This window comes from Grus americana, chromosome Z, assembly GCF_028858705.1.
Source record: "Grus americana isolate bGruAme1 chromosome Z, bGruAme1.mat, whole genome shotgun sequence".
In the NCBI taxonomy this organism is placed as follows: domain Eukaryota; kingdom Metazoa; phylum Chordata; class Aves; order Gruiformes; family Gruidae; genus Grus; species Grus americana.
In genome coordinates, this window is record NC_072891.1 from 11,883,541 (window position 1) to 11,911,419 (window position 27,879).

The 27,879-nt window shown below is 56.6% G+C and overlaps 1 protein-coding gene across 6 annotated transcripts; it reads left to right on the forward strand.

The window, feature by feature from the left end:
* The first annotated feature begins 74 nt into the window (after window positions 1-74).
* LOC129199616 (receptor-type tyrosine-protein phosphatase kappa-like) lies at window positions 75-27,805 on the forward strand. 6 transcript variants are annotated; one of them, XM_054810381.1, is made up of 30 exons: window positions 75-1,580; window positions 8,946-9,188; window positions 9,324-9,566; window positions 11,005-11,247; window positions 11,383-11,625; window positions 12,969-13,205; window positions 13,820-14,110; window positions 14,473-14,570; window positions 15,104-15,296; window positions 15,519-15,630; window positions 15,769-16,015; window positions 16,764-16,803; window positions 17,326-17,434; window positions 17,617-17,684; window positions 17,970-18,112; window positions 18,244-18,331; window positions 18,946-19,016; window positions 19,423-19,459; window positions 20,180-20,277; window positions 20,467-20,583; window positions 21,672-21,829; window positions 21,909-22,044; window positions 22,791-22,940; window positions 23,082-23,181; window positions 23,723-23,802; window positions 24,210-24,344; window positions 24,791-24,916; window positions 25,520-25,677; window positions 25,952-26,087; window positions 26,702-27,805. In XM_054810381.1, the coding sequence occupies exons 1-30, from the start codon at window positions 1,478-1,480 to the stop codon at window positions 26,774-26,776; spliced, it is 4,278 nt and encodes a 1,425-aa protein (XP_054666356.1). In that variant the 5' UTR covers window positions 75-1,477; the 3' UTR covers window positions 26,777-27,805. The 6 variants fall into 6 exon arrangements, with proteins under 6 accessions (XP_054666356.1, XP_054666357.1, XP_054666358.1 ...); XM_054810382.1 differs by having other exon boundaries at window positions 17,332-17,434; XM_054810384.1 differs by lacking the exon at window positions 75-1,580 and adding an exon at window positions 8,154-8,208.
* Window positions 27,806-27,879: the final 74 nt, after the last annotated feature.

Consider the following 27,879-nt stretch of genomic DNA (forward strand, 5'->3'; position numbering starts at 1 on the left):
GCAAAGGAAATAAAAAGGGAGGTCTCTGGGGGGGTGGGAGGTGTACTACTGGACCTGCCAGCCCTGTTGCAGGGAGATGAAACAGACAAGGGAGAAGAGGCTGAGACTGTCTTTCTGAGCAGAGGAGAGCACAAGGGACATGGCCAGGCAGACTCCAGCTCTGTCCCTGAGAGGTAAAAGACTGCTGGAGTTTCTGCCCTCAAGCACCATCATTGCAGGAAAAAAACAAAACAATACCACCAGCAACACCCAACCCCCCCAAACAAACAACAAAAAAACCCCCAAATCCCCAAAAAACCACCCAAGAGTTCTACCATGTTTTGCTCAGGGTCAGATTTTTGGGGTGGCTGGGGAGAATGTGTTTGGGGAGGGCCACCTCACACTGGCCTTCTCGATGCTGCTGAATAAAGGGGTTGCAGGGTGTGCAAATCAAGTGAAGGACGTGCATCAGCAGAAAGCAGAGCCTGATCCCAGGCTTGGGAGTACCGGGCCTTGCTGAAGAGCCCAATAAAGAGGAAGGCCATCACAAGGGGCTGCAGCCCTGCCACAAAGCCTCAAAAAAGATTTCAGAGCTTGTTTTTCTCCCAGCTGTGTGTTTCAGCTGGGACACGGGCCAAGCACCTCCAGCAAGGGCTGCTGGGTGGCTGGGGAGGCTGGAGCACAGATTCATCGACTCCTACCCTGGGCCACCTCTGATGGCCGGGTCTGCTGCCATGGCCACCAGCCTGCACCGCACAGGCAGACTCACGGCAGCCCCTTCCCTGCTCGCTGCCATGCCTGTGCCGCCTTCTCACCCCTTCGTGGTCATTTCCACTCCCCGCATGTGTTGGCAACACAACCTGCCACAACGCTTGGGCTCCAGGGCTCTCATCAGCTTGTTCCTGAGCATCTGCTCTCAGCCTGGTCTTGAGCACCCAGCCAGTCCTGCCAAAACCTTGGCGTTCCTGCCCATGGCGTGCACTGTCCGGTAAGTAAGATCATCAGTGCACTTCAGAAGTCCTTTTTATCACAGTCCTTATCAGGCAGTAACAAGGCGAGGGTTGTCCTGAGGTAGTCTCTGCTTGACTTTACCATGTGAGTATGGAAGCTACATCTTCCTGCAAACCCTCAGTCACGAACCAGCACAGCTCACAAGTCCTTCTGGACCACCAAGATCTGTGCTGGGAGAAGAGGCAACCCAGCTGTCACAGCTAGTAGCTGCTTCTGCCAGAAAACTCTGGTTGCCAGACAAGAGTTCAGAGAGCAGCAAGATTGCAAAAGGGGCGTGAAGCTGCCCTAGTGCACAGAAGAGAAGAATGAAAGCGGCGCTGACGCTGGCGGAGGTTCCCTCTCCAATGAGGAAGCCTCTTGCACTATATATGATTTCTCTGCGTGGCTGTTTCCTTTTTGTGCTTGCACCTCTTGCAATCAGATGGGTATGCTGTGAGGCAGCCAGCGAGGTGAAACCTCAGTCCTCCCCTGGGAGCGTTAAGTACACATGGCCCTACGATGGATATTTCTCCTGCTCCTCATGCCTCTGCTGGCAGCACAGGAGCTGCAAGACACAGACCCCAATATCTCCGGAGAACCCCAAGAAACAGGTAAGAAGTTCTCGCTCCTCTTCCCACAAGAGAAGGTTTCGCTGCCCTCCTGGTGCAAGGTTGCTGTGTATCTTTATTGCACGCAGGGTGCAGTAGCTTTATCAGAGAGGACGGGAGCTGATGTCCATATCAGGGCCCAAGACACTTGGGCATCAGTTGGGTTGCGGTGGGGTAAAGCTCTGTTTGGGGACGGAGGGCAGCAAACCCCGGTGTGCTGGGAAAGCCTCTGCAGGGGCCGTATCATTCCTCTATGGAGTGGGCAGCGTCCCTCGGAGCACGAAGTGGCCGTCGCTCTTCGCAGAGTGTACAGATGCCGCGTCCTCACCACAGTGGAGGTGGGTGCTGGTGCCCAGCAAAGACTTGGCGAGTCAGGAGTCCAGGAGACCCTGGGGGGCAGGAGTTATGATGTGCTGGGATTTCTCTTTAACGGGCTTCCTTGGTGCTGGAAGGCCAAGGCACCCCCAGGGCTCTGCTGGCCTCTTCCCACGCAGGCTGCACACTCTCATCCCAGCAGTCACTTAGTGGGTATCTGCAGGCTCCTGCAGGTATCCGATATCCTCAGGTTATCTGACCTCCCAGGAGGCTGGTGAATCCATCCAGGGCGGCACAGTCTGGGGTTTGAGCTGTGGTCCAAGGGCTGTCACCTTGCATTGCTCTGCATCTGTCTGAATTGAAGTATTTCTCTAAATGAATCTTGCTGGAGCTAGGTGATGAAAATCACTACACGAGCATGTACTCATGTTGTCCCAACCCACTGCAGGGATGTGCCTGGCCTGACGCAGGCTAGAGAAACCTGCTGATTAAGGACCCTGGCTATGATACTGGCCAGGGACAGTGACCAGGATCTTTAGTTGCTGACGTGAAGTGACAGCAGTGTCTCTACTGTGTGACATGGGCCATAGGAGCCTGTTCCCAGGGGAAATGTGTCCCTGTGGTTGCAGAAAGCCTGAGCACAGCACATTGTCACTCAAAAGCCAAGGGCTAAGCCTGCAACACAGGATATCCTCCAGCCCAGAGTGGCTTTGCCTTGCATGGATCACCCACTGAAGCTGTCCCACCAGGCCAGCTTGTGCAACCGCACCCAAGCGTTGCGTGGCTCTCCAGCTCGTTTTCATGGAGCACAATAAGGCATGTGGCTGTACTGTGTGCAGTGGGATGCAGCGGGGACTCTTGGCACGCTCTGCACATCTCGGTCACCCAGCTGTCCCTGGAGGATTCTGGGGCTGCCTGTGGCAGAGATGGTATTGCTGAGTTTGCACCTTGATGTTTGTGAAAAGAGGAACCAAGACAAAAACATTTGGCAGCCGCACCCAACAGTGCAGGCAGCCCTGCCTGCATCCTCAGCACGTGGGCTCATTCCACCCAGGATCTGTGCCGAGGTCCCCACCTGATGGATCGGGGGCCTTCTCTCACCGAAGGACAGAATGAGGGGGATGGCCAGGGTGGGACAGGAGGGTCCCTCCCATCCCCGTTAGGGTGGAATGGGCCTCTGTGGGGCAGGCAGTGGCAGTGGGGCAGGGTAAAGCTGTTGGGCAGAGATGGTGCACATGAGGACAGGACACGACCCAAAAGTCCCCGTTCCCAGGGGTCCCTGAGCATCTCCCATGACCCTGACAGACGCAGGCTACAATCGGGGAGGGAGAACAGCCCAGTGGGAACAGTGGACAAGCTGCTCCCAATGCACATTGGCATCTTCTTCCAGGCACCCAGAAAGCCCCCAACACTGGGGGGACCGGGCTGCCGGGAAGTGTGTCCTGCGTGCCAAAATTGCTGGGTCAGCTTCCCCTCCCGCCCTGTCCTTCCTGAAGCATTGAGCACCAGCAGCACCAGTTCCAGAAAATTCGCAGGCATGGCAATAATTTTGGGAAAGGGCCGTGGGCCACGGGCCCGGCAGTCACCGAGGAAATGAGGCCAGAGGGCAGAGGCACGTCCCAGCGCTGGGCAGCAGGTGAGGGTGCACGGCGGTGCCGCTGGGAGCCGGGGAAAGAGCAGAGCAGCTGCAAGCAGAGGATGTGGTCGGTGTGTGTGGTACAAGTGTGAGCCAGCACAGCACTGCTGCTCTCTTCACCCTGTCACGGGTGCACCATGCACCGAGCAGGGTGCATTGTCTCATTGTCCCATTGTCACCTTATTGTCTTGCTGTGCTCTTCTCATCAGGGTTTTCTCTCCCCTGAGATGCCCCACCTGTACGAAAGCGTCATCCCCTTACAGTCCCCGTGTGCCTGGGAGGCAGGTGGAGAGGCTTCTAAGGGAGGTTTTCCCTGTGGAGGCAGGGTCTGTGATCCAGGCTGGCCCCGGCCCCTCTCTCATCAGCCTTGCTTGACATGACGCAGTGATTCAGTTGCAGCTGACAACGAGCCCTAACTAGGGGCGTAGCTGCAATGCCCGGTGGGTGGGAGGGCGCTAGGGAAGATAAGGCCACACTCAAACCAGAAAGGACTCCAGTTTCAAACAGTGCCTAGAGTAAATCCTGTGGGGAACACAAACGCTTAGAGACGCTGCGGAGGAGTGCCTTGGGGCTGGACACCCTTGGTGCTGTGAACTGCGTGCTCCACCGTGCTTCCACTTTCTGTTACCAGAGTCCAGATTCAGGAAACAAGTATTTCAGCTTCTGTTCTTAAAACTCCATCACATGCCCTGTTGCTTGGCAGAGCGGTACAGGTTGAAGTGCTGCCATTGCCCTCCTCTTCCTGCGGTGCCTTGTTCAGCGACCGGCTTCGCCGCCTCCTTTCCCTGGCACCGCTCCCCGGCAGAGCAGCGCTGAGGTCTCTCTGCCCCTTCCCCACTCTCACGCTGCCCATCGCTCTAAAAGACCTGCACAGCAGCTGTGTTTGCTAGCGATGAGTACAGAGATGCTTTAAGACCCGTGCATGTCTTGGTGTGTCCTTGGTGGCTTGCAATACCGCTCTCCACGGGTGGAAACCGTGGTTGCTTTTCTTAGCTCCTCTCAGTAAGCACATGGCATCGAACGCAGCAAGACTCTTGCGCGCTTTGCTGTCCCCTCTGTCAGCTGCTGAGCTGCCACGGGGAAAGGGTCAAACTTTGCCTGCTGCTCCTTAGATTTCACCTTGTCCTTTATTCTTCATGCATGGGATAATACAGTGTAAGAAAGTACATCTTTTGCTGGTAAGCAAAGGGCTGAACCCAGGAGCCTGACCTGAATTACCAGCACAGCTATTTCTCCTTTCTCCTGATCCTCCCTGACATCTGTTTCTGGGGCGTGCTGGGGCTTTGCTTTGCCTGCCAGACTCGTAACTCCTTTGCAGCAGGGACAGGCAGTCCAGATATTTCTGTAAAATGCTTCCTATATCCATGAGTATTAAACAATATTAACAAGGAGGGTATTCATCTAATAACATCAACTGTAGAAAAACATAACAGTTAATCTCTGACTACATAAGGCAAATAGACTATCCTTTTGTTACCACTCCTGCCTTGGCATTTAGTATTCTGCATTCTACAGAGACCACACATTGCACGTTACAAAAGGTGCCTGTTTGGTCACATCTGTACTATATTTTCCATGCTGAAATTTCACTTATCTCAGCCTCTTTCCTATAGTTGGGGGTGGAGGGCCTGTGGGCGGCTGTCTGCGTGCCACGCTGCAGGGTAAAAAACAGTGTCTGATGACTGTTTCTCTGTTCTCCCGGATGCTGTTAGTCTCTACAAGGCTAGAATCTGAGCATTTCTTTCCCCTTTCTCTCTGAGCACCCTCCCTTCTCCAGCAGTGCCCTGTCCCCCCATACACAGGTGTAGAAGCGAGGTTGAGTCAGGTTGTATTCAGCAATGTTCTTGAGACAAAAACAGGCATGGACTGAAAGTGTCTTCCCCTCCCCTTTCTGTGGGGAAGCAGAGACTTCTAGGCTTTACCCGCAAGCAGTCATCAGAAATGCCACCAGGAAGGGCTCTGAGCACATGCAGACGCCTGAATGCGGATGGTGTCGGTGCTGTGACATCCTGCATGTCTTCAGCTCCTCTGCAGCAGCAGGGGTGCAGGGAGGAGGGAAGCCCTGGAGGGGTTGTGATGGCACAGGCACTGCTAGCAGGAAGCTCTGTGTACAGGAGGTAATAGGCTTTGGCAGCCTCACAGGCTGTCTCAGTGGTGTACACTACTCCTTTGCAAGGCAAGCAAGCTCATTTTGTCATACCTGTCCCTCTGTCAGACAGCATTAATTCCCAGGCTAATTTCTGAGACTGGTGCACTCCCCTACAGCAGCACTCTCCAGGCTCTGGCTGCTTAGAGGATGGGGATGAGCTGTGGACTCTGCCTGCCTTTTCTGATCTCTTTCCATCCAGCCCTCAGACTGTGCCCAGCATGCTCCATGACCAGCCTGCGTCTGGCTGCTGCATCAGCCCCTGCCTGTCCCATGCATGAGCACGACAGGGCCACATCTGGCAGGCCAAAGTGCACAGGGGAGCCTGCGGGGAAGGAAAAAAAGGGGGGCAAATGACCACCCCCACAGCTCTGAGGGCTCAGAAAGGAAAGGACGAGTTGCAGAGGACAGGCATCCCACCAGTACTTGCAAGGGACTCTGCAGGCACAGCCAGGTACAAGGAGGGAGCAAGAGGGTTTGCCTGCGGGACTGCTCACCGGTGTAGTCCTTGTGCCCAAAGGGCAGATGTGGCCACTGAACACCGCTGGCACGGGTGCAGTCTTTGCGGTATTACACCTCTAAAGCAGCACCCGTGAGATATGGCCTTTATAAAAGTAGCGTTACCCCCTGGCCTCTGTAAGGAAGCACCATACAAGGCCAAAAACCTCTAGAGATGTTCTTTTGTGGTTGTATCAGTGGCAAATGCTTTGCTACACGAAGGGCACTACAAGTTTTGGTGCGAGGCTCGGGCACAGCTGGGAGCAAGGCAGAGCTCTAGCACAGAGCCAGCAGAGCATCAGTGTTTGTAGGAAGACGCTGTCCCAGATATCTCTCGAAATCTGCACCTGTGTCAGCAGGTTGCACGCAAAGGAGAATTTCTCTTTCCCTTCTCGTTTCCTGCCCGGCAGGTTGCCATGTCCTGCTGGTGGGTTTTGCGTCACTGCGGGGACTGTAACACCTACCAGGAGGTATGGAAGCACTTAGAAAAGGAAAAGCAACGAGCCCCCTTTGCACCGAAGGTCAAGACCGGGGCAGTCTGGGAGAGGCCAGCCGTGCAGCCCCTCGGCTCCTGGGGCTGTCTCCGCTGGAGGGGTTTCGTTCCTTCAAACTGCTTCTTGCTTGAGGTCAGGCCCCGCAAACCTATTTTCGAGCAATGATTGTTCACATTACTGCTGTGACTCTTAAGCTGGAATGATCCCATCAGTGAATAAACTTTGTACGGGCATGGGTTTGGGCCCTGAAATGCAAAATGAAGCACTGGAAATGCCTTCACAAGTAGCTCTTGCCTGCCTGAAATAATTGCTGCTCAGTTTGCCAGTCTGGGGGGATATTATTCCATTTATTCTGGCTGAGATGATGCAGCTGTTGTGGTCTGCTGGCCTGCTGCACGAGGAGTGCGGAGGACTCATGGTTTCACATAAGTCCTAATGCTCTTTGGGCGTGTTGGGAGGCAGCGCAACCTCACTGTGCCTGCCTGGCAGCACCCTGGTAACTTTGGACAATGTTTGGGTACTTACAGCTGAATTTGTTGGATGAAGAGAATTGATAGAGAGGCACATTTCTTATTATGTGAAAATTGGTGTCTGATCAGAGGGCAGAGACCCAAATTAGTGCCGTCCAGAGAGAGAGCAGCACTCCTGTCTAGAAGCTAATGGAAAATGACTATGAAGATTTACTTCCATCAGTTGCCCAATCTACCTGTTGCAAAATGCAACTAAACATGCAGCTGGTGAAATATGCACCTGCAGCCCCTGTCAAGTCCTTTCTGCCAACTCAGATATGGGGGTGTTGCCCCTCCTGGATGAGGATGGGAGGGATATGAGGCAGGAGGTACCCAGTCCTAGGAGCCTAGGCTGTTTTGGGCAAGGGATGGAGAGGAGAAAATAACAAGTGTAACCTGCAGACCAAAAGCAAATTGGGAACTTGAGTGGCCTTTTAGCTGCAAATAAGTGCGCACATGGGCGTGAGCAGGTAGTGCCCAGCAGGATGACAGGAATGCAGGTGAGCAGTGCCAGCAGAGACTTAAGGAGGCTGGTGCATTGTCATAGCCCCTGATTTGGGGGGAGAGAGCACAGGAGAGAGCAGCATCCACCGGGCTGCCGATCCTGCTGGCTGGGATCCCTCCGCAGCGCGCGGGTGGGCAGGAGGGCGTGCAGGTAACCCTCCTGCACTGCACCTGAGGGTGCAAGGAGGGTTAATGCCCCTGGGGTCCCATCCTGGGAGGTGCTCACCTCTGCCACCCATCTGAAGTGAGGGTGACCAGCACCCTTCTGGACGGGGCCATCTCACCCCCGAAGACGCTGCCAGAGCCCAGTGATCCTCAGGGCTCTCCCTCGAGTCCTTCGCACACAGGAAGATGTAAAGCTCCCTCTGACTGGACCCCAAGCTGCAGTTTACCCCACACCAGAGCAGCTATGCCTTGAACGATTTGGTGCAGCTCAGCTGTGCTGGGGAGTATGTGCCATCGGTCCCCCAGATCAGATGCATTTCCAACGGGACCCAGACCTTGTGGAACAGGACTGCCACCTGCAAGGGTAAGCACAGCCCCATGTCAGCCTGACCCGGGGGTCCTGAGCTGGCAGCAGATGGGGGACAGTCCAGGAACGGGGGACCTGGATGCCTTGGCTTCCCCCCCTTGTCCTGGCAGCACCGGGGCACCTTTTGTCTCAGGACCTTGCTGCGGGCAGCTGCCAGGAGTCTGCACTCCTGGGGAGGGGTTCAAAGGCAGGAACAAGGGTCCTGGCACTGAGGGCTACTGTAAGCCCTGTGCCTTCAAACAGTGCCTGGGCACATGGCTGAGGTGGTGGGAGTGGAAGGACCTCTGTGTGAAGGAACAGCACAGGTGCCTGGATGCTCATTGAGAGGGCTGTAGAGTGTATTGGTAAGTGAGGCAGCAGCCACTCTCCCATGTCCCCTCTCTACCTTCACGCTCGATAGCCGGTTGTGACATTGCCCAGCTGGGCAGCAGGCACGCCACAGTCCCTCCTTGGTGCTTCACAAACTGTTGAAGAGAACAGCCGAGCTGGGAGACAAGAGACAAGGTAGTGCCAGCTGGGCAAGCCAGTACTCCCGCAGTGGTTCCTGAGAAGTACAGAAGGAGGGCCCTCCCAGCAAGCCTTGTTGAGGGGTCACGTCCCAGCAGATGGGTGTCACTCTCCCTTTTCTTTCAATGGCTGGAGGGGTTGCTGTGGATTGCTGATACCCTACCACCTACCCCTGACCCAGCTTGTTAGCTCTCATCCCAACTAACACCCACTTGTACCTCTGACAGAAACGTGCAAAAGGCCCCAGTGGGACTCAAGACTCCAGCTGGCACCAGACAAGGAGAAGTACAAGAACAACAAAAAAGTGATGCTGCGCTGCCCTGCGGGTTTCCAGCCATCCTTCACCCACGTCAAATGTGCGAGGGAAGTCCAGTCCGTCAGTCATCGGAAACCTGTATACAGAGAAGTTTGGTTCGGAGGGGACAGTGGAGGTGACTGGACCCGCATTCAGTCCAGCGTGGAGTGCATCGGTAAGGGAGGCATCAGGAGCTCTCCTGGCTGCCCTGCTGTACCACAAACCAAATGATTGCTCATATGCAACCACCTACCCCTGCCCTAACTTGTTACCTCCTAACACAACTAACATCCACTTGCACCTCTGCCAGAAACGTGCAAAAGGCCGCAGTGGGACTCAAGACTCCAGCTGGCACCAGACAAGGAGAAGTACAAGATGAACGAAGAAGTGATGCTGAGTTGCCCTGCGGGTTTCCAGCCATCCTTCACCCACGTCAAATGTGCGAGGGAAGTCCAGTCCATCAGTCATCGGAAACCTGCATACAGAAAAGTTTGGTTCGGAGGGGACAGTGGAGGTGACTGGACCCGCATTCAGTCCAGCGTGGAGTGCATCGGTAAGGGAGGCATCAGGAGCTCTCCTGGCTGCCCCGCTCTGCCCTTCCTGAGCAGGGGAAGGCAGGCTGTGTGTGCACAGGAGGTTTGGGGCTCTCTGCCTGCCTGGGGAAAGGGCAGGTGCTGCTGAAGGTGGTGTGGAGGCAGCCCCCGAGCCTGCCCTGTGCTTGCCCCGGGGCTCCAGGGGAGCCTGGTGGGGACGGGGCTGGTGCTGGCCTCAGCCCCTGAGGGTCCTGGCAGGAGGGGGCTGTGGGATCGGGGTGGCGGGCAGTGGCCAGGGCTGCCCATGCCAGGCCAGGGCAGAGCTCCCAGCACGCAGGGCTCCAGCCTGTGGTTCACAAGTGCTTAGGAGGTTCCTGGTGGAGATGCCAAGTGTGTGGCCCCACAGATGGGTGCCAGGGCCTGGGCAGGATGCAGGGCCAGCGACGAGGAACCCATGGAGGGTCCATGGTCCTTGTTGCGCCTCCAGGTGCCACCCCAGAGTGCACAGGTCTGCTTTTCCCCTGCCTGCCCGTGCAAGTGAGGGAGCCTGGGGGACATCTCCTGAAGCCCCAGGAGTTGGAGTGGAGGGGACTGAAGGGAACCCCGCGTGCTCAGGGAAGCCCTTGGCATCGGGGCTGGAGGCTGTGGGGGATGCAGCTGGGGGAAGGGCGATGCCCTCCCTCAGGTGATGGGGATGTGGGGCTGCCCCGGTGTCGTGGTTTTACCCCAGCCGGCAGCTAAGCACCACGCAGCCGCTCACTCGCTCCCCCCATCGGGATGGGGGAGAGAACTGGAGAAGTTAAAGTGAGAAAACTCGTGGGTTGAGATAAAGACATTTTAATAGGGAAAGCAAAAGCCACGCGCACAAGCAAAGCAAAGCAAGGAATTCATTCACCACTTCCCATGCGCAGGCAGGTGTTCAGCCATCTCCAGGAAAGCAGGGCTCTGTCACGCGTAACGGTTACTTGGGAAGACAAACGCCATCGCTCCAAACGCCGCCGCCCCCCCCTTCTCTTCCCCCAAGCTCCTTATAAACTGAGCATGACGTCATATAGTATGGAATATCCCTTTGGTCAGTTTGGGTCACCTGTCCTGTCTGTGTCTCCTCCCAACTTCTTGTGCACCCCCAGCCATCCCGCTGGCAGGGCAGTGCAAGAAGCAGAAAAGGCCTTGGCCCCGTGTAAACACTGCTCAACAATAAGTCCATAGAACAAAAACATCTCCATATTATCAACATTGTCTCCAGCACAAATCCAAAACATATCCTCACACTAGCCACTATGAAGAAAATCAACCCCCTCAGCTAAACCCAGGACACCCAGGCAGGGACAGATCTGTGCTGAGCGTGGGGATGGCCGTGCGCAGGTAGCCCAGTGCTCAGGGCAGGTGGGCAGGGAGAGAGAATGTGGGAAACTCCCTGCCACGGGTTGTGGTAACACTCACTTGTACCTCTGCCAGAAACGTGCAAAAGGCCGCAGTGGGACTCAAGACTCCAGCTGGTACCAGACAAGGAGAAGTACAAGAAGAACGAAGAAGTGATGCTGAGCTGCCCTGCAGGTTTCCAGCCATCCTTCACCCACATCAAATGTTTGGGGGAAGACCAGCCCATTACCAGCTGGAATCCTGTCTACACAGACCCATGGGTAGGAAGGGACAGTGGAGGTGACTGGACCCGCATTCAGTCCAGCGTGGAGTGCATCGGTAAGGGAGGCATCAGGAGCTCTCCTGGCTGCCCTGCTGTACCACAAACCAAATGATTGCTCATATGCAACCACCTACCCCTGCCCTAACTTGTTACCTCCTAACACAACTAACATCCACTTGCACCTCTGCCAGAAACGTGCAAAAGGCCCCAGTGGGACTCAAGACTCCAGCTGGCACCAGACAAGGAGAAGTACAAGATGAACGAAGAAGTGATGCTGAGTTGCCCTGCGGGTTTCCAGCCATCCTTCACCCACGTCAAATGTGTGAGGGAAGTCCAGTCCATCAGTCATGGGAAACCTGTATACAGAGAAGTTTGGTTCGGAGGGGACAGTGGAGGTGACTGGACCCGCATTCAGTCCAGCGTGGAGTGCATCGGTAAGGGAGGCATCAGGAGCTCTCCTGGCTGCCCCGCTCTGCCCTTCCTGAGCAGGGGAAGGCAGGCTGTGTGTGCACAGGAGGTTTGGGGCTCTCTGCCTGCCTGGGGAAAGGGCAGGTGCTGCTGAAGGTGGTGTGGAGGCAGCCCCCGAGCCTGCCCTGTGCTTGCCCCGGGGTTCCAGGGGAGCCTGGTGGGGACGGGGCTGGTGCTGGCCTCAGTCCCTGAGGGTCCTGGCAGGAGGGGGCTGTGGGATCGGGGTGGCGGGCAGTGGCCAGGGCTGCCCATGCCAGGCCAGGGCAGAGCTCCCAGCACGCAGGGCTCCAGCCTGTGGTTCACAAGTGCTTAGGAGGTTCCTGGTGCAGGTGCGTGGGTGACATGGGGCTCATGAGGGCCTCTGGCAAGAGCATGTGCAGAGGGACAGTGGGCTCCAGTGCCAGAAGCCAACCGGGCACGCATGGTAGAGGTGGCCGAAAGCATTGTGTCAGGGTCTGGGGGGTCACAGCACTCTGTCCCCTGTGTCCTCTCTGCCCATGCAGGCAGGGCAACAGCCTGGCCTCGGCCCCACGTGCCGCTCTCCTCTCCTGGTCCCTGCTGCACACCATCAGTGCAGCAGCCAGCTTTTGGGCTCAGGGTTTATCACCTTCTCAGGAGGTCTCAGGGTGCTGTGGTCTCCTGTGTGGGAGGCCAGGGCTAGCTTGCGTGGGTGTGGGAAGCCCAGCGTGACATGCTGAACGTCAGGCATGAGCTGTCCTCAGGCGCTGCCCAACTCGCCACAGGCCCTGAGACCCCTCCGGTTGGGCCAGGACAAGAGGGCTTGGGGCTGGTTCCCTGCAGGCAGCCGTGAGCACAGGGAGTGTGGGGACGTGGGTGGGAGGGGAAGGGGATGCTTCTCCTGGGGCACCCTGTGATCAGCAATCAGGGCCCGCAGGGGCAGCTCTGTGCGTGGCCCAAGCTTCCAGGGTGTCCTGCCCAGTCCCCTTGAGGCCTGTGCCAGCCTGTGTGTCACACACCGCCAGGCAAGACCAAGGGGTCTGTGAGGCCCCGGCCAAATGGTAAGCTCCCCGTCCCCGTGCAAGCTTTGAGCATTGCACGGTGCCCTGAGTCCCTGGAGCTCTGGCTCCTCCTGGCCTGTCCTTGGAAGCCCGGGGGAAGCAGCGCAGGGCCCGTCTTGCCCTCATCCCCTGGCTGGGGACATGGTGCGGGAGAGCTGTTCCGTATGGTGTTCTGGAGCTAGATCCCTTGCCATACTGTGCCAGGAAAGGGGATTCCCTGCTCCATCCCCCGGCATGCCCTGCGAGGCCACCCCCTGCTCTGCTAATGCCTTCCCATCTTGTCGGTACAGGGAAATGCCAGAAGCCCCAGTGGGACGCCAGGTTTATCTTTGACCCAGATCGAGGGCTCTACACCCCAAATGAGGTGGTGAAGATGAGATGCGCTGAAGGGTACTGGTCGTCTGCTGTGGAGATCACCTGCGTGAAGCTGTACCCACGTCAAGGCTCCTCCATTTCTCACAGTGGCTGGATTGTGAGGAAAGACACGGGCCACTGGCACCGTATAGAGGGGAACATGACCTGTGTGGGTAAGTGAGCAAAACAGTCCCTTCCTCAGTGCTCGCAGTCTGTTAGCCCAGGCAGAGAGAGCGGTGCCGGATTGGTCCCTCAGCACTGGTGCCCTGCGCTCGGGGTGGTCAGGGCATGGCGTGGACGTTCATTCACTCCAGAGGAAACTGCTGCTGATGCAGCCCAGGTTTCTGTCCCCACTGTTGGCAGCTGGGGCAGCCTGCACAGCGCCGAGTGGCACCGGTCCTTGCCGCTGCACACAGGGCCCCAGGCAGCGTGCCCAGGCCAGCTGGCTGGGTCTGTCTGGAGAAGAGCACCAGAGTGCAGGAGCAGGAGGGCAGGGCCTGGTCTGGCTGCCGGATTTGTTGGCTAAGTGATTGCTGGTGTGAAAGGGACAAGGCACCAGATCAGTTGCTAGCCCCGGGGTGGCAGCTGCAGAGAGGCCACAAGTTCTTGCTCTTACCCTCCCACGGTGCAGGCAGTGCCCGAGTTTTGGCTGGGAGAAGGCAGCACGGCCTCATCCCCCCGGTGCTGTGGGCAGGCTGGTGGGGGAACGATGAGGATGATGGAGGTTGGCTGCAGGGCTGGGAGGGGAAGGGAAGGAAGTGACCATCTTGTGATGTTTCCTTCACAGAGGTCCTCCAGGTTGTCCCCGGGACCTTGGAGATTTCCAGCACCAGCATCAAACTGAACTGGACCTGCAGGCTCCCTGACGTCTGCCAGCGCATGCGGGCCACGTGCCGCCTGGCAGTGCCTTCCTCCCCTCCCTGTGAGGCTGAGGAGGTGAAGGGAGAGGAGATGCTACATGGCGGGGAGGGAACATTTACTTGTCCCCCTCTGCAGCCCTTCACCGACTACAGTGTCACCATCTCCCTGCCCCCCAGCACGGTCCTTTTCACATGGTTGGTCAGGACAGGGGAAACAGGTATGTGTGCATGAGTGTAGGAGAGAAGGGACAGTCCTCGGCTGTGTCACAGGTAGGGGAGGTGGATAGATGTCCCCTTCACCTGGCAGCTCAGCCTGATCATCTGTGCCCTGCAGTGATGATCCAGGGGAAGGGGCTGCGCAGGGCCCTGGAGCACAGCACGTCCCCTCCTCACTCTCCCTCTCCTCTCTACACCGTTGCTGCTCCTGCTGCTGCAGCACATGCAGCCTTTGTGGGGGACAAACTGTGCTTGGGGGGCCCTTTGCAGCCTGTCCCCGGGGCCAGGAGCTGCCTGCACCCTGCTGTGGGCTCAGCCCCTCCTCGCTGGCCCCGTGCATGACCCTCTCCTCCTGTGCTTCCAGTGCCGGACAAACCGGAGAAGCTGTGGCTGGATCCCAGCACGGGGTCCATCAAGTGGGAGAAGCTGCCCTCCTGCAATGGGGAGATCATTGGATACCAGGTACCAGGGCACCATGGACTGCCCATAGTGCCCATCACCTTGCCCGGTGCCCCCCTGCCTGGAGGTCTGTGCAGGCAGCCTGGGGGAGAGTGGGGAAGGGAAAGCCATGATAACCTGCAGGAAGAACAAGAAGTTCAGGGCTCCTCTGGTGGGGGATGTCCCCACAGTGCCTGCGGTGTTGCAATACCATGCCGGTGACCTGGCCTCAGGCTCATTACACGTATATACACCTCTTCAAAGGGCCGGCCTCCCTCTTGCCCTCAGGTCTCCACAGAGGCTTGGTCCTTTGCTCACAGAGGCAGCCCCTCTGGCATCTTGAGTGCTGGCTCCAAATTGCTCCTCTCGTCTGCTCTGAGGTCCACACAAGGGGCCAAGGCTCCTGCTGGTTCCTCTCTGGGAGCGTTCCACAAGCGGGGCAGGTGCAGAGAAGGGGAGGCTTGCAGGGGTGCTTTGCTCTGTCTCGGTGTGCTGTGGGCAGGTCCCCAGAGGGCAGGTGGGAGCTGCTGCCCTCCAGTTCTGTCCCCTGTCCCCAGCTGAACATCACAGCCTGGAGTGCGCAGGACGGCGGCTTCCTGGAGATGCAGCGGCTGCGGCTGAGCAGCTCTGTCACGGAGCACTCGCTGCCTGGGCACAGCCCCGGCAGCAGCTACGTGGTGACGATGCAGGGAGTCACGAACACGGGAGCCGGGGCTGCGTCACTGTGGGAGTTTCAGACCGACAGCTCGGGTAAGGCTGGCTGTGTCCCGGTCCCTCTGGGGTGGCCATGGCATGCGCCCCAGCTGAGGCAGCTCTCTGTCCCCAGCCCCGTGGCCTCCCGGCCAGCGCCGAGGAGCTTGGGCACAGAGGAGCTGTGCTCTGCGCCCTGCATTGCCCGGGGCCACCCCTGCTCCCCACACAGACCCTGCCGCGCTGCCCACTGATGCTCATCCCCCGGCTCTTCCCCTCCAGACACCCCGCACCCTCTCGACATCAGCTGCCGCAGCGTCCGTGACATCTCCCCATCCCAAGGGACCGTTGTGCTTCCCCTCCGGCCCATCGCCCGGCCCCCCGAGATGGCGAGGTGAGTGCAGCCCCCCGCAGCTCTGCTCTCTGCAGCCCCGAGATGGGTTTCCCCACCGCCAGTGCTCACCCGCAGCGGCCTGCGTCCCGCTCTTCCCGGCCCCGTCTCCCCCGGCCCTCTCACCGCCCTGCCTTGCAGGGAACACCAGCTCATCGTGGTCGCGACGCACAATGGCACGGCGGTGGAAGGCGCCTGCTTGGGGGAACCACAGCCCTTCAACGCCAGCCAGCAGCCTGGCACCTACGTGGCTGCCGTGATCAACCTCACTGCCTCCACGGACTTTGTGCTGGGCGACGGGACCCGCGGGCAGGGCTACCACAACGCTGCCCTCCGGACGGGCTGGGACTACACGGCCCTTCTCCGCCTCGTCCGCCGCTCGCCGCAGGTACCCTTCGCGGGGGGCTCCTGCTCCCCGGGGATGCTGCCAGCCGGGGCCGGGCCCCTCGGCGGGGTCTGGGCCCTCTGCTGATGGCGAGCGTCCGTGCCACACGGGCTCCGCTCCCAGCCCCTGCGCTCAGAACCTGGGTGCCTCAGCAGGACAGTGTCCCGGGGGTCCTTGGCCACCTCTGGGATATTTGGTGGCTGTGGGCGGGAGGCCTTTGCGCCAAGTGCGGGCAGTGGGGCAGGAGTGGCCTTGTTTTCCGAAAAGCGGATTCATTCCCCGGTGTGCAACAAGTGAATCCTCACACACTTTATCTTTTGAGTAGGTGGTATAACAGGGGTAGGGGGCTCATGGGTCGGCGGTCGCGGAGGCCCTGGCCCAAATTACCCTCCCCCTAATTTCTCAATACTTCTGGCACTTCCAATTGGTTCTTCAGGGTCTGTTGATCAGACAATCGATTTATCAGTTATGCTTCTACTTCTTGACAGTCACGTCTTCTTTGATACATTCTTTGGATAAATATTAACTAACACGGGGGTAGGACTGTACCATAGCCATCCTTAGTAGTACCTAGCAACTATCTACAAAGCTATCTGTGACATCCTTAACTATGAAAAACTATCATCTGTAACATTCTTAACTATGCAACTATGAAAAACTATCTGTAACTTCTTAGCTACAGAATCATGATTAACTTTTAAATTTGATGCGAGATATCAGCCTGAGCTCTCCCTCCCGTCTCCTCCAACAGGCAGAGAAGTTCACCTGTGTCTGCTACAGCTTCTCTGTTGGTAAGCGGGCTCCTCGCTCCCTGTGCCTGAGAGTCTCTCCCGCACGTTCCCTTTTCCCAGCCTGGCCGCTTCCTGTGGAGAGGAGCTGGCTGAGTGCAGGAGCTGCGGGGTCTCGTTGTCCTACTTCCATGTTCGTGGAAGTTCTCTGGATCTCAAAGCTATCTACAGTAGATGGGCTTTGGGCAACCTCCGGCCACTTAGGTATCTGTGGCACCGATATCAGCTTGACACTGTGCATCATCCCTGCCATCATCGCATATTGCATCTCAGTCCTAATGCTCCCCTGGTTCATGCACAATCCCAAAAATACAAACACCTCACTAGACCCTGGCTGTGCTGGGGCAGTCAGGGAGAGAGGTATCACACCAGCAAGGACCTAGTTTTTCTGCGCCAGCTTAGCTATGTTGCAATGCAAGGCCTGTGGTGGGAGATGAGGGACGCTGCTTTTCACCCCATTGCCCCTGTGTGATCTCCCGATGCCTGGTTCAGGCTGTGCAGGAGCCTGAGTCTGGGCTGTGCTAGTTGCAGGGCAGGAACCAGGGCCCCTGATGGGCAGGATGCCTGTGGTTATAGCAGTAGCGCTGGTTGTTGCACTCCTGGCACTGGGGATTTTGCTCTTCGTGCTCTTCAGGTCAGTATGTGCCTCCTCTCTCCTGCTCTCTGTGAAGCCTACAGCATCTTGCACTGCCAGGGATTGTCCAAGTGTACCCTGAGATAAAGCAAGGTGGAAGGCAGGGCTGTTACATGGGCAACAGCCTCTTCTCTCTCTCTCTCTCTTCTGCTGGTCTATGGGCCTGACTTGCTGTTTTGCAGGCGAAAATACAACAGTTCAAAAACCTCGGAGAACAGCAGCACTATTCCCCTGCGGAGATGTCAAGGAGGTGCAGTATAAGCAGAGGCTCTGCATACCGTGTGTGGACAGGCTGTCTGTTAAAAGCACAGGCAGGGTGCTTACAGACTCTGTAAGGTCCTTACAGGAACAAGGGGATCAGAGCTGGCTGGCATGGGGAAAGGGACACTTCCAAGAGAAAGGGACTTGCATGGGGAAGAACAATCTAGGGTTTGGTGGGGTCCTGACCACCTCAATGCCAGCTCAGTCCCAGCTGCAGACCTCCAAGGCCAGCCATCAGGTGTATGCTAAATTCCTGGCCTCACGGTCTCTGTAGGTGTGTGCAAGCTGAACACACAGATCCCAGTGGAAGAACTGCTGGAGGCTCTGAAGAGGTTTAAGAGGGCAGAAATAGAGGCAGAGCAGATAGAGGATGAATTGATTGACAGGCATGGCGCTGGGCGTCTGAGAGAGTATCAGGTCTGGTTTAGTTTGTTTTCCCACCTGGCTGCACTGTCCACCCAACCCTCACCCCTTCCTTGGATGTGCGATGCAGTTGGCCTTGGCCAGCCCCAGAACACATGCAAATGCAGAGTCTTCTTCCTCTGCAGCAACTGTCCTCCACTTTGTTGCATCCCTGCAATGCCGGGAAGGAGCTGTGTAATCAGAGCAAGAACCGCTACAAGAGCATCATCCCATGTAAGCAGAGTTCTCCAGGGGCTGGCACAGGCACTTGGAGGTGGTTGGGTATTACGGGGTGCTGGGCTGGTGTAGGTGCCCCTCCAGCTATTCAGCAATGCTGAGCTCCTTGTCTCATCCTATGTGGCCACTGAAAACCAGAGGGATTTTCCAAAATCATCATGTTGGCCCCGCTGTTTTATATCCAGTTGAAGAATCCTTGTTCAGCTCCTTAAATCTCCCTGCAAGCTCATTCATCACTGTATTCCTTTTCCTGCTGTTAGTCATTGCTGAACACTGGCGTTTCCCATCCAGAGGTAGCTATTCGTGGAAAAGTGGAGGGAATGACCTAATTTCTGTCAAAACTTACAGCTCCTCTGGGACACATGGTGTGGACATGTGGCCGTTGCATTAACAGTCTTCTCCAAAAACATGCTGCATTTCCTGCTGTCCCATGTCATCTTTCGTCTCATTAGCTGTTCTTTACTTCCGAACATGTTCTGAGGCCTGGAGTGCCACTGAGGAGGGAGCAGACAGTCCTGGACTTTCCTAAATTACGTCCCCCTCCTTAAACACTCACTTGGTTGCTGCCCCAAGGAGACAGTCCACTGACTCCCACCTCCCTTCTCTTTCAGACGATCACTGCCGTGTGGTGCTGCACCCCTCTGACACAGGGAACAGTTACATCAATGCCAGCTATGTGGATGTAGGTAGTGAGGAAATGCTGGCCTGGGCAGGGTAGGAGAGGTGCCTGGCTGTGCTGGGTGAGGACAGTCCTGCTCACAGGGGTGGCCCCAGGGTCTGGTACTTGCTGCCCTCAAGTGCTGGCAGATCTTGGGATGTCACTTCCATTGCATCCTCTCTGAGCTGCCCAGAGTACTCTGGGTTTGTGTGCAGTTCTCATCCCTAACAAAAAGGGACGTGTGTGAGGGGACAGGAGCGGAGATGCAGCCCCTGGGTACCCACTCTCCATGCTGGCCAGGAGTGGTGCTGTGGGTCAGGCTGTGCTGAGGGCTCTGGGCGCTGGTGCCTGTGGGGATGGGTCCTTTATTTCATTCCCTGTTGAATGTTTAACCCATGTGATCAGGGCTGTTTGAATCTCTCCCCCACAGAGCTACCGGAGTCCACGCTTCTTCATTGCAGCTCAAGGTGGGTGCTGCCAGCCCTCATACTCAGGAGATGTCAGTCCCTGCTCTGAGGACTTTGGGGAGTGGTGAACAGCAGCCTCGGAGATGTTAATGGCTCAATCCAAGGCCCTGTATCTCCTGGGCCTCTGTCTTGGATGGTGGTTACGGCTGCTGCAGGGCATGGAAGGCCTCACTGCCCAGGCTGAGGACATGGTCCTTCCACCCACGCACCTGGTTTGTTCCTTTTGGCAGCTGGCATGACGGGGACAAACCTGCAAATGCCTGTCATGTCTGCACTCAGTGCACTCAGAGGCAAGCTCCTTCCAACAGTGCAAAGCCAAGATGGGTTAGTCTGCACTGTGCAGCATGTGGTGAGGAGGTCTCAGGCTCCTTGCAAAGCTGCAGAAATGCTCTTCGAGAAAGAGGACCCTAAATGTGGGAGCAGCTCACTGACCTCTTGAGGGTGTGGATGAGGAAGTCCCTGAAGTCACAGTGAATCCCTGACATACCCCAGGCTCACCTGTCCTCCCACTTCCTTGTCTCAATTTCTAACATGGGTGATGAAGCCAAGATGCCCAGCACCCCTGCCAGGTGCTGCTGTGCCCAGGCTGTGCAGTGTTAGTCCCCAGGCAGAGGGAAGCCCAGGGCTGCTCATAGCCTGGGAATGTCTGTGTTGTGCCTGGGAGCAGCTACACCCCCATGGCTTGGACACTGGCACAGGGCTCTCCTCTCCTTCCCCAAGGCCCCTTGCCTGGGACGGTGCTGGATTTCTGGCAGATGGTCTGGCAGGAGAAGACCTCAGTCATTGTGATGCTGACGGGCTTAGTGGAGCAGAACAAGGTAGAGAAACCATCTCAGCCTGTGCTCAGCTTGGGCCTCCTCAGAGTCCAGGCTTCCTTGCCTGCTTTGATTTGCTTTGCTCCCAGTGCAGCTGTCCATGAGGGCAGAGAGCAGCTCCACACCACTGCTGGCTTGCAATGCTCCCCTCACGGGTTTGCTTGTGCTTAGCAGTCTCACTGCTGTTGACAGACCAAGTGCGAGCAGTATTGGCCAGAACAGGAGCAAGTCTATGGGGACTTCACCGTGACACTCAACAACACCAGGACCACCACAGGCCTTGTCACTCGCATCTTCTGCCTGCAGAAGGTAAGCCTGGTGTGTAGCTGAGATGGGGATGTAGGATGCTTTTGGGTTTCAGCAGCTGGTGGGAGCTGTCGGCCAAGAGATGCTGTGGCGCGCCCTGCCTGGCTTCAGCACTAGCAGGTCAGTGTTGCTATCACTGGATGCCATGCCAGGGCATCTGTGCCAGGCAGAGACAATTGGTCAGCTCGAGCGGTCACCCCAACCGAGTCTGGACTGATGTGCATGGGTAGATCGTGCATCCTTGAGGGCTTGGATGAGGTGATCGCAGAGGGTGTGAAAGCAGTTAAAGGGTATAAAAGGGCATCTCTGTACATCCAGGATGATGGGACAGGTGCCTGCCTGTCACCTGGGCCAATATTCAGAGGGTCGACATTGAAGCTCCGTGGTCACTTACAGCTCCTAAACCTGAACAGATAGTTTATGGTTTAAGATAACTTACATAATAATATTTCTCAAGACTGCTGAAGTTGTACTTCAAATAAGCGGAAACTGAAGGACTTGCAAGGAGGGGAAAACAAGTACAATATAAAGAAATTGCAGTTATGCATATTCTTGTCTTTTCTTGTCTTGCCCAGAGCAAAGTCTAGCTGAAAGGTAAAGCTCCAAGAGCACCTGATGGTGGTTCATAGCAGTACATTAGTTCAGGCCAAGTGAATGTGATGTTTAGGGAAAAATACATGATGGGCTGGTAATAAAAGTGACTACATTCACATCAGTGATGTACCAGCCTTAGGAAATACCTTATTTGGGGAAGCCAGGGCTTTTCAATGACTATGGAAACAGTCTACACTATGATTTTTTTTTTTTCCTCTGGGGCACAAGCTGCATTTACTGCTCTGATTTCACTGTTCACAGCATGGGGAAGCAGAGAACAAAGTGAATTGTGCAGCAGTATGCTGGGTGAATTTGCCCTTTGATCTCTGATGAGCTATAGTGGAGCAGTCATTGTGGTGGGGGTGCTGGGGGGGACACTGTGTGCCAGTGTTTCCCTGAAGTGGTTTTCTCCAGTGTGCCCTACCTGTTGGCATGCAATTACTTCATGCAAGTTTCCAGACTGGTTCCTGCTCCTAGCCATGTCACTCTCTTTGCAGGCAGGCTGTGCTCTCCCAAGAGTAGTGGAGCAGTTTCACTACCTGCTGTGGCCAGACCATGGGGTGCCCAGAAATGCTGCCCAGCTCCTGTGCTTAATGGAGTTGGTGAACAAGAGGGGATTGGAAACGCCTGCTGGACCTGTGCTGGTGCACTGCAGGTACTGGGGCTGGGAGTGCTTGGGTGCTGGGGCGAGGCTGGCTGGGGCACTGCTGACCCCCAGTTTTCTGTATCCTCAGCGCAGGGATCGGGCGGACAGGTACCTTCATCGCCCTGGACTTCCTCCTGAAGATGGGGAAGGTTGAGGGGAAGGTGGATGTGTTTCACTGCGTGCAGAGGCTGCGGGAGCAGCGGGTCAGCATGGTGCAGACCAAGGTGAGGAGTGTTACCTGCTCCCTGCACACTGTCAGGCTGCTTCCCAGCCCTCTCAGGGATGTGGCATGCAAAGCCACACTGGCCATGCCATTCATGCTCTAGCCACAGGGGCTGGAGCTGCCAGGTGATGGACACTGCAGGATCTTGTTTTCAATGCTGTGTCCAAACCTGTTTGGGATCCATGTTCCCCTGAAGGAACCTCTGAAGGATCCTCTGAAGTGCCAGCAGCTTTCATATGTACCAATCATCCTGGTTTAGAAGGCCTGTCTTGTAGGGAAGAAGCATGCACAAGAGTCCACGTGTCCTTCAGGCTTTCAGCGTGTCTGCCCTCATGGCATCTTCTGGGCAGCAGTGTCCTGACTGAGGGACTACATCCCCATGGTCTGCTCAGTGCTGGGACTCTTTGGAGGAAGGGGTTGGACAGGACCATCCAGCTGCTTGTGGGAGGACTAACTAGTTCACTGGTTTTCTGGGTTTCTTTCCCCAGAGCAGGGATCTGGCCTGAGAGGGAGCAGTCAACCACAGGAAGATGGTCTTGTGTGGGTTGTTGCAGTTGCTGTCTGTTTCTCAGAGCAGGGATGCCTGCACTGAGAGGTGTCTGGCCTCAGGGCCCCACAGCAGGAAGATGAAGGATGGACCTGGCTTATTCCTGGCACAGGTCAATGCCAGTGAGCTGATGGTCTGGAGTCCCAGGGCTTCTCACAGAGCAGCTCCAGACTGTAGAGCTGACCTGTACCCTCATGCAGGAGCAGTACACCTTCTTATATGAGGCACTGCTTGAAGGCTTGCTCTGTGGCAACACCGGCGTCCCAGTGGAGAGCATCGCCAGCCATGTCCGCTGCCTTCGAGAAGCTGAGACCTCAAGGCAGGACAATGTCCTTGAGAAGGAGTTCAAGGTACCACCAGGATCTGGTGTATTTGGCCTGGTGCTGCAGGGGCTGGTGTGTGTGATGGACATGGAAAAGCATTTCTCTTGGGTGGCTGAAGAAGGGGAGGAGCTGACAGGCAGAACTTGCTTGACTGAATCATCCTTACAGGCCCTGCAGAAGTTTTCTGAGTTGTTCCAGCTCCTGCCATGCAGAGAAGCAGAGAAACCCAGCAACCAGCCCAAGAACCGCAAGCCAAGCATCCTGCCAGGTACCGTTGGCCGGGCTGGGCAGCTCCTTGCTCTGTGACCCAGCACCTGAGAGCAGTGTGGGGGCACAACGCTGCCCTGCTGCTTCCCTCCCCAGCACCATGCCGCTGGCAGCTTCTGCCCAGGGTCCAGTCATCATTTTCTGGTTGGCAATAAATATAGATTAGGTTGGTCCCTCTGTGAGATCAAGACCCCACCCCTGCTTCCTTCTGGGCTTGCTGGAGGCATGTGTTCATGGGGTACACCTGGGAAAAACATGTCCCTGGATCCATCTTTCCTAGTGCAGGAGCCCAGATGAGGCATCAGGGAACAATGAGGAGGGTAGACCTGCTGTGCCTCTGTGCCTCCGCCCGTGGGGTTTTGAACATCCCATGTTAGGCAGCCCTGAGCAGTGATGGCCATGGGGCTGGCAGTGCCTGTTCATCCAAGCCTCTCCAGCCTGTGCCACAGGGAGCCACACTGACCCCACTGCTTGCAGAGAAAGCCCTATGCCTCTGTGTGGGGAGAAGATTTCATTTCTCTCTCTGCCCCTTGCCTCCGCAGCGGATTCCTGCCGGCCCATCCTAATGTCCTCGCTGAATGCAGACGGCTCACCAGGTTACATCAATGCCGTGTTTGCCCACGTAAGGCTCCAGCCCCAGTGAGGGGTGGGAGCTGCTGAGAGCAGCAGAGAACGCCCCCGGGCACCACTGCTCAAGGCAGGGCTAGACCACACCACCCTGGTTTGAGGCATCCCAGCCCTGGGGCTTCTTCACAGTGACTACTTCCCAGCGGCTGGGGCCCTGCTGCCAGGAGATGGCCCCCGCGATCAGCCTAAGCCCTGCCTGCACAGGCAGCTCAGCAGGGTGCCGCACAGCTGCTGGCTTTTGCCTGCTGGGAGCAGAGCCCAGGTGTGATGAGCTGAGGGGGCAGTGGGGTGCAAGCCCCGGGCCTGCAGAGGCCTGGCTGCAGGGGAGGCAGGGAACCGCTCACACTGTCAGAGGTGGGTTGTGTGACCTTTTCCTCCCCCACACCCCGGTGTGTTTTGCAGACATACACCCAGGAGGACAGACTCATCGTCACCCAGCTGCCTTTCCCCACCACGCTGGTGGATTTCTGGGCTCTGGTCTGGGATTACACCTGCACGTCGGTGGTTATTCTGAACCAGCTCCAGGAGCTGGATGAGGTCAGCAGTCCATGCGCAGCCCTCCCCTCTCCTGGCTCCCCATGGGGCCAGGCAGTGTGCTTTCTGCCTTTGCCCCTGCACGGCTCTTCTCATGAGAGCCCTGCTTGCTGCGGGAGCCCCTGCAAGCTTGTGGGCTCCACCTGTGAGAGCCCTGAGGACAGTCCCAGCACCACAGCACTACAGCGGTGGCGTATCACCAGTCTCACAGCAAGGGAACATCCCTCAGGTTTTGCTTACCCCTGCCCAGGTATCCTTTCTGCAGGAGTGTTATATTTCTGGCTGCAGCACCGCGGGTTGGTCCCCAGCAAACGGGAGGCAGAGCACCTACATGCACACTGTGGCTTATGGGCAAGGGGCTGGTGTGAGCACATCAACACAAGGTGCTGAGCTCTGCCACACGTGTGGGCTGGAGCTGTGTGTGATCACACACGTGTCTCTTCCCCCAGACATACATGGATTTCTGGCCCACCCAGGGCGAAGCTGCCTACGGCCGTTTCCATGTCCGCCTGATCTCAGAGGAGCCTGGAGCTGGCTTCACAGCCTGGACACTTGCCCTCACCAACAGGCAGCAGGTGGAGTCCTTGCACAGAGATGGCGAAGTCCTGTGGGAACAGCCTTTGCAAGAGCTGGGAGGACTGGCCAGGCTTCAGCGTCAGCAGGCTTTGATTTGGGGTCAAAGTCACAGCTAGGGATGGCAGAAGCCACAACGGTCAGAGGGATCTGATGGGGTCCTGGAAGGGCACTGGCCAGAGCAAGGCCTTTTGCCTTGGAAGGGAGGTTAGTCCCAAGAGAGTGATGCTGCAGGCAGAGGTACAAGGCAGAGGTACATTTGTGTACCTTTCTAATTTGGAGGAGAGCAGCCACGGATAGACTTTGTGCATCTCAGTGGTGGTTTGTGGATGGTGATGGCTGTTACAGGTAGCTGGGTGCTGGACTGGCATCAGTCTGAACTTCACCTGGTGCTCAGTTCTTATCTTGTGCTCTGTGTGTCTGCCGGTCTCAGAGCACTCAATGCAGAAGGGCAAAGTCTGGGACTGGGCAGCTCCCATGTGTAGTTGCTCCCTTGATCTAGTGAGCATGGCTGAGCCAGGAACAATACATGCTGCCCCTCCCTTCTCTCCATGAAGCCAATGGGTTTCCTCTCTGCCCAACCCACTGTCTTTCTCCCCCACTAGCCCAAGAAGTCTGCACTGGAAGTCCAATTCTGGCAGCTGAAGGACTGGCCCATGCAGCAACGCCTTCCCCCATGCCCTGCCACAATCATCAGCCTCCTAGGGAAGGTGGAGACACACCATCGGCAGAGCCAAGACGGACATATCCTTGTTGCCTGCTGGTGAGTTATGTCTCTTGGAGGCACAGCCATGGCACAGAGCTGGCTCAATCCAGGCTGCATCACTGAATTTGGGTCACAGCTGTATCTTGGGTGGAGATATGGACATGAATTCAGCTGTGTTCAGGGAGGAAGGCTTCCCTGTGGAGGCTGGCTGGGTGCAGGATCTGTGGACAAGATCATCCTGAGAGCCTGCATGTCTAGTGGGACACCTCTGAGGCTCAGCCCTGCCAGCTGATCCCAGACCAAGTGACTCTCCCTTTGCGCTCCTTCACAGGGATGGTGCCAGCCGGAGCGGGATCTTCTGTGCTGCTAGTTTCCTGTGTGAGCAGATCCAAAGCGAGGGGCTGGTGGATGTATCCCAGGCTGTGAGGATGCTGAAGAGGCGGCGGAGACAGCTGATTAAAGATGTGGTAGGTGTTGACCTCAAACCCAGCTGAGATGGCAACACCAGAGCAAGAGCCATAGCCTGGACTGTCACAGTGGCTGCACTAGCACCTCTGTGCTCAGACCATCCTGGAGCCAGTAGGGGCAAATGAGACCTCTGAAAACCCTGTTTGCTGCTGCTGGGATATACCCATTCACTCAGGCGCAGGTTCTGCAGAACTGGATGGGCACCGGAGCATCCTGTGGGCTGAGTAGCCCCTTTATAGTCCACTTGGCCTGCTCAGCAAGGGGCTGCACTGGTGGGTGGTCAGGTACCTGTCCTGCACCCACCTCACCCTCCTGGTCTGGGTGCTAAAGGCCATCATAGGGTGAGAACCTCAGATGGGAGTGAGCAGCAAATGCTTCATGCCATGGACACTGGCTCTCCTCCCAAGACCAGCTGGCTCCAGCATTGGGGTAGCCCAGCCCTCAGCTACTGGAGCACATGTCTGTGATTCCTCAGCAGGGGAAGGTGGGCTTCAAATGGGAGGAGGAGACTGGGTTGTACCTGCGCCTGACTTGCTCAGGAAGCTGTTGGCAACCAGACTTCCACTGCAGATGTTTGTGTACCAGGTTCTCACATGCGTCCTTCTGTCCACAGGAGCAGTATGGGCTCTGCTACGAATTAGCCCTCAGTTACTTGAATTCATTTGAAACCTATGGGAATTTCAAGTAGAGGCATGGCCACAGCCCATCTCTGGCCAGGACTTTGACTCTCTTGATAGCCCTCCATCAGTAACAGTGGAAACCAGAGGAGACAAGAAGGGTGTGCACAGCCCCAAGATGCTTTACTCCCCTGAAAAGCCACCCCAAGGGTCCTCTGTGGCTGGAGAGCACAGGCTAGACTGTCTCCAAATTGTGGTCAGGCTTTGAAGCGGGAACTTGACCCTTTGCCCAGAGGTTGCACAGAAACTTACCTGGAATCACAGCCCGAGTACGCAGACCAGAGCAGAGGCACCAGGACTTGACCTGTCTGTGCTAGGGATTAAGAGAACCAGCTGTCCCATCCAGGCTCCCTTGTTCCTTCACACAGCCCCAGAGAAAGTGGGGTAGCTCTGTGTTTTGCCAGAAGAGTATCAAACTGCTGTAAGATCCATGGGGCTCAGGAGCACAGGCTATCTGTACTACTTGGGGAGAAGCATGAAGCCCAAGGCCAACCATAGCCAAGGGAGGGACAACCCACAGTCATGCAGCGATAGCCTGGTCCTTCCCACCCCACACAATCCCTTCCTGGAGCTCCATCTTCCTGATGCTGATCTAGGTGCCACGGCCCTGCCAGCTGGTCCTGGTTTAGGCAGGGATAGAGTTAATTTTCATTCTGGCAGCTGGTGTAGTGCTGGTTTTTGGATTTAGGATGAGAATAATGTTGATAACACACTGATATTTTAGTTGATGCCAAGCAGTCAAGGACTTTTCAGCTTCTCATACCGGCCTGCCAACGAGAAGGCAGGGGTGCCCAAGAAGCTGGGAGGGAACACAGCCAGGACAGCTGACTCAAAACTGGCCAAAGGGATATTCCATACCATATGACATCACATTCCACATATAACCGGGGTTTGGCCGGGAGGCGATGTGGCTCGGGAACTAGCTAAGCATCATCTTCAGGTGGTGAGCAATTGTGCTGTGCATCACTTGTTTTGTATATTCTTTTATCATTATTATTATTCTCTTCCTTTTCTGTCCTATTAAACTGTCTTTATCTCAACCCATGAGTTTTACCTTCTTTTCTTTTCGATTCTCTCCCCCATCTCACGGGGAGGGGGGGACAGGGATGGACAC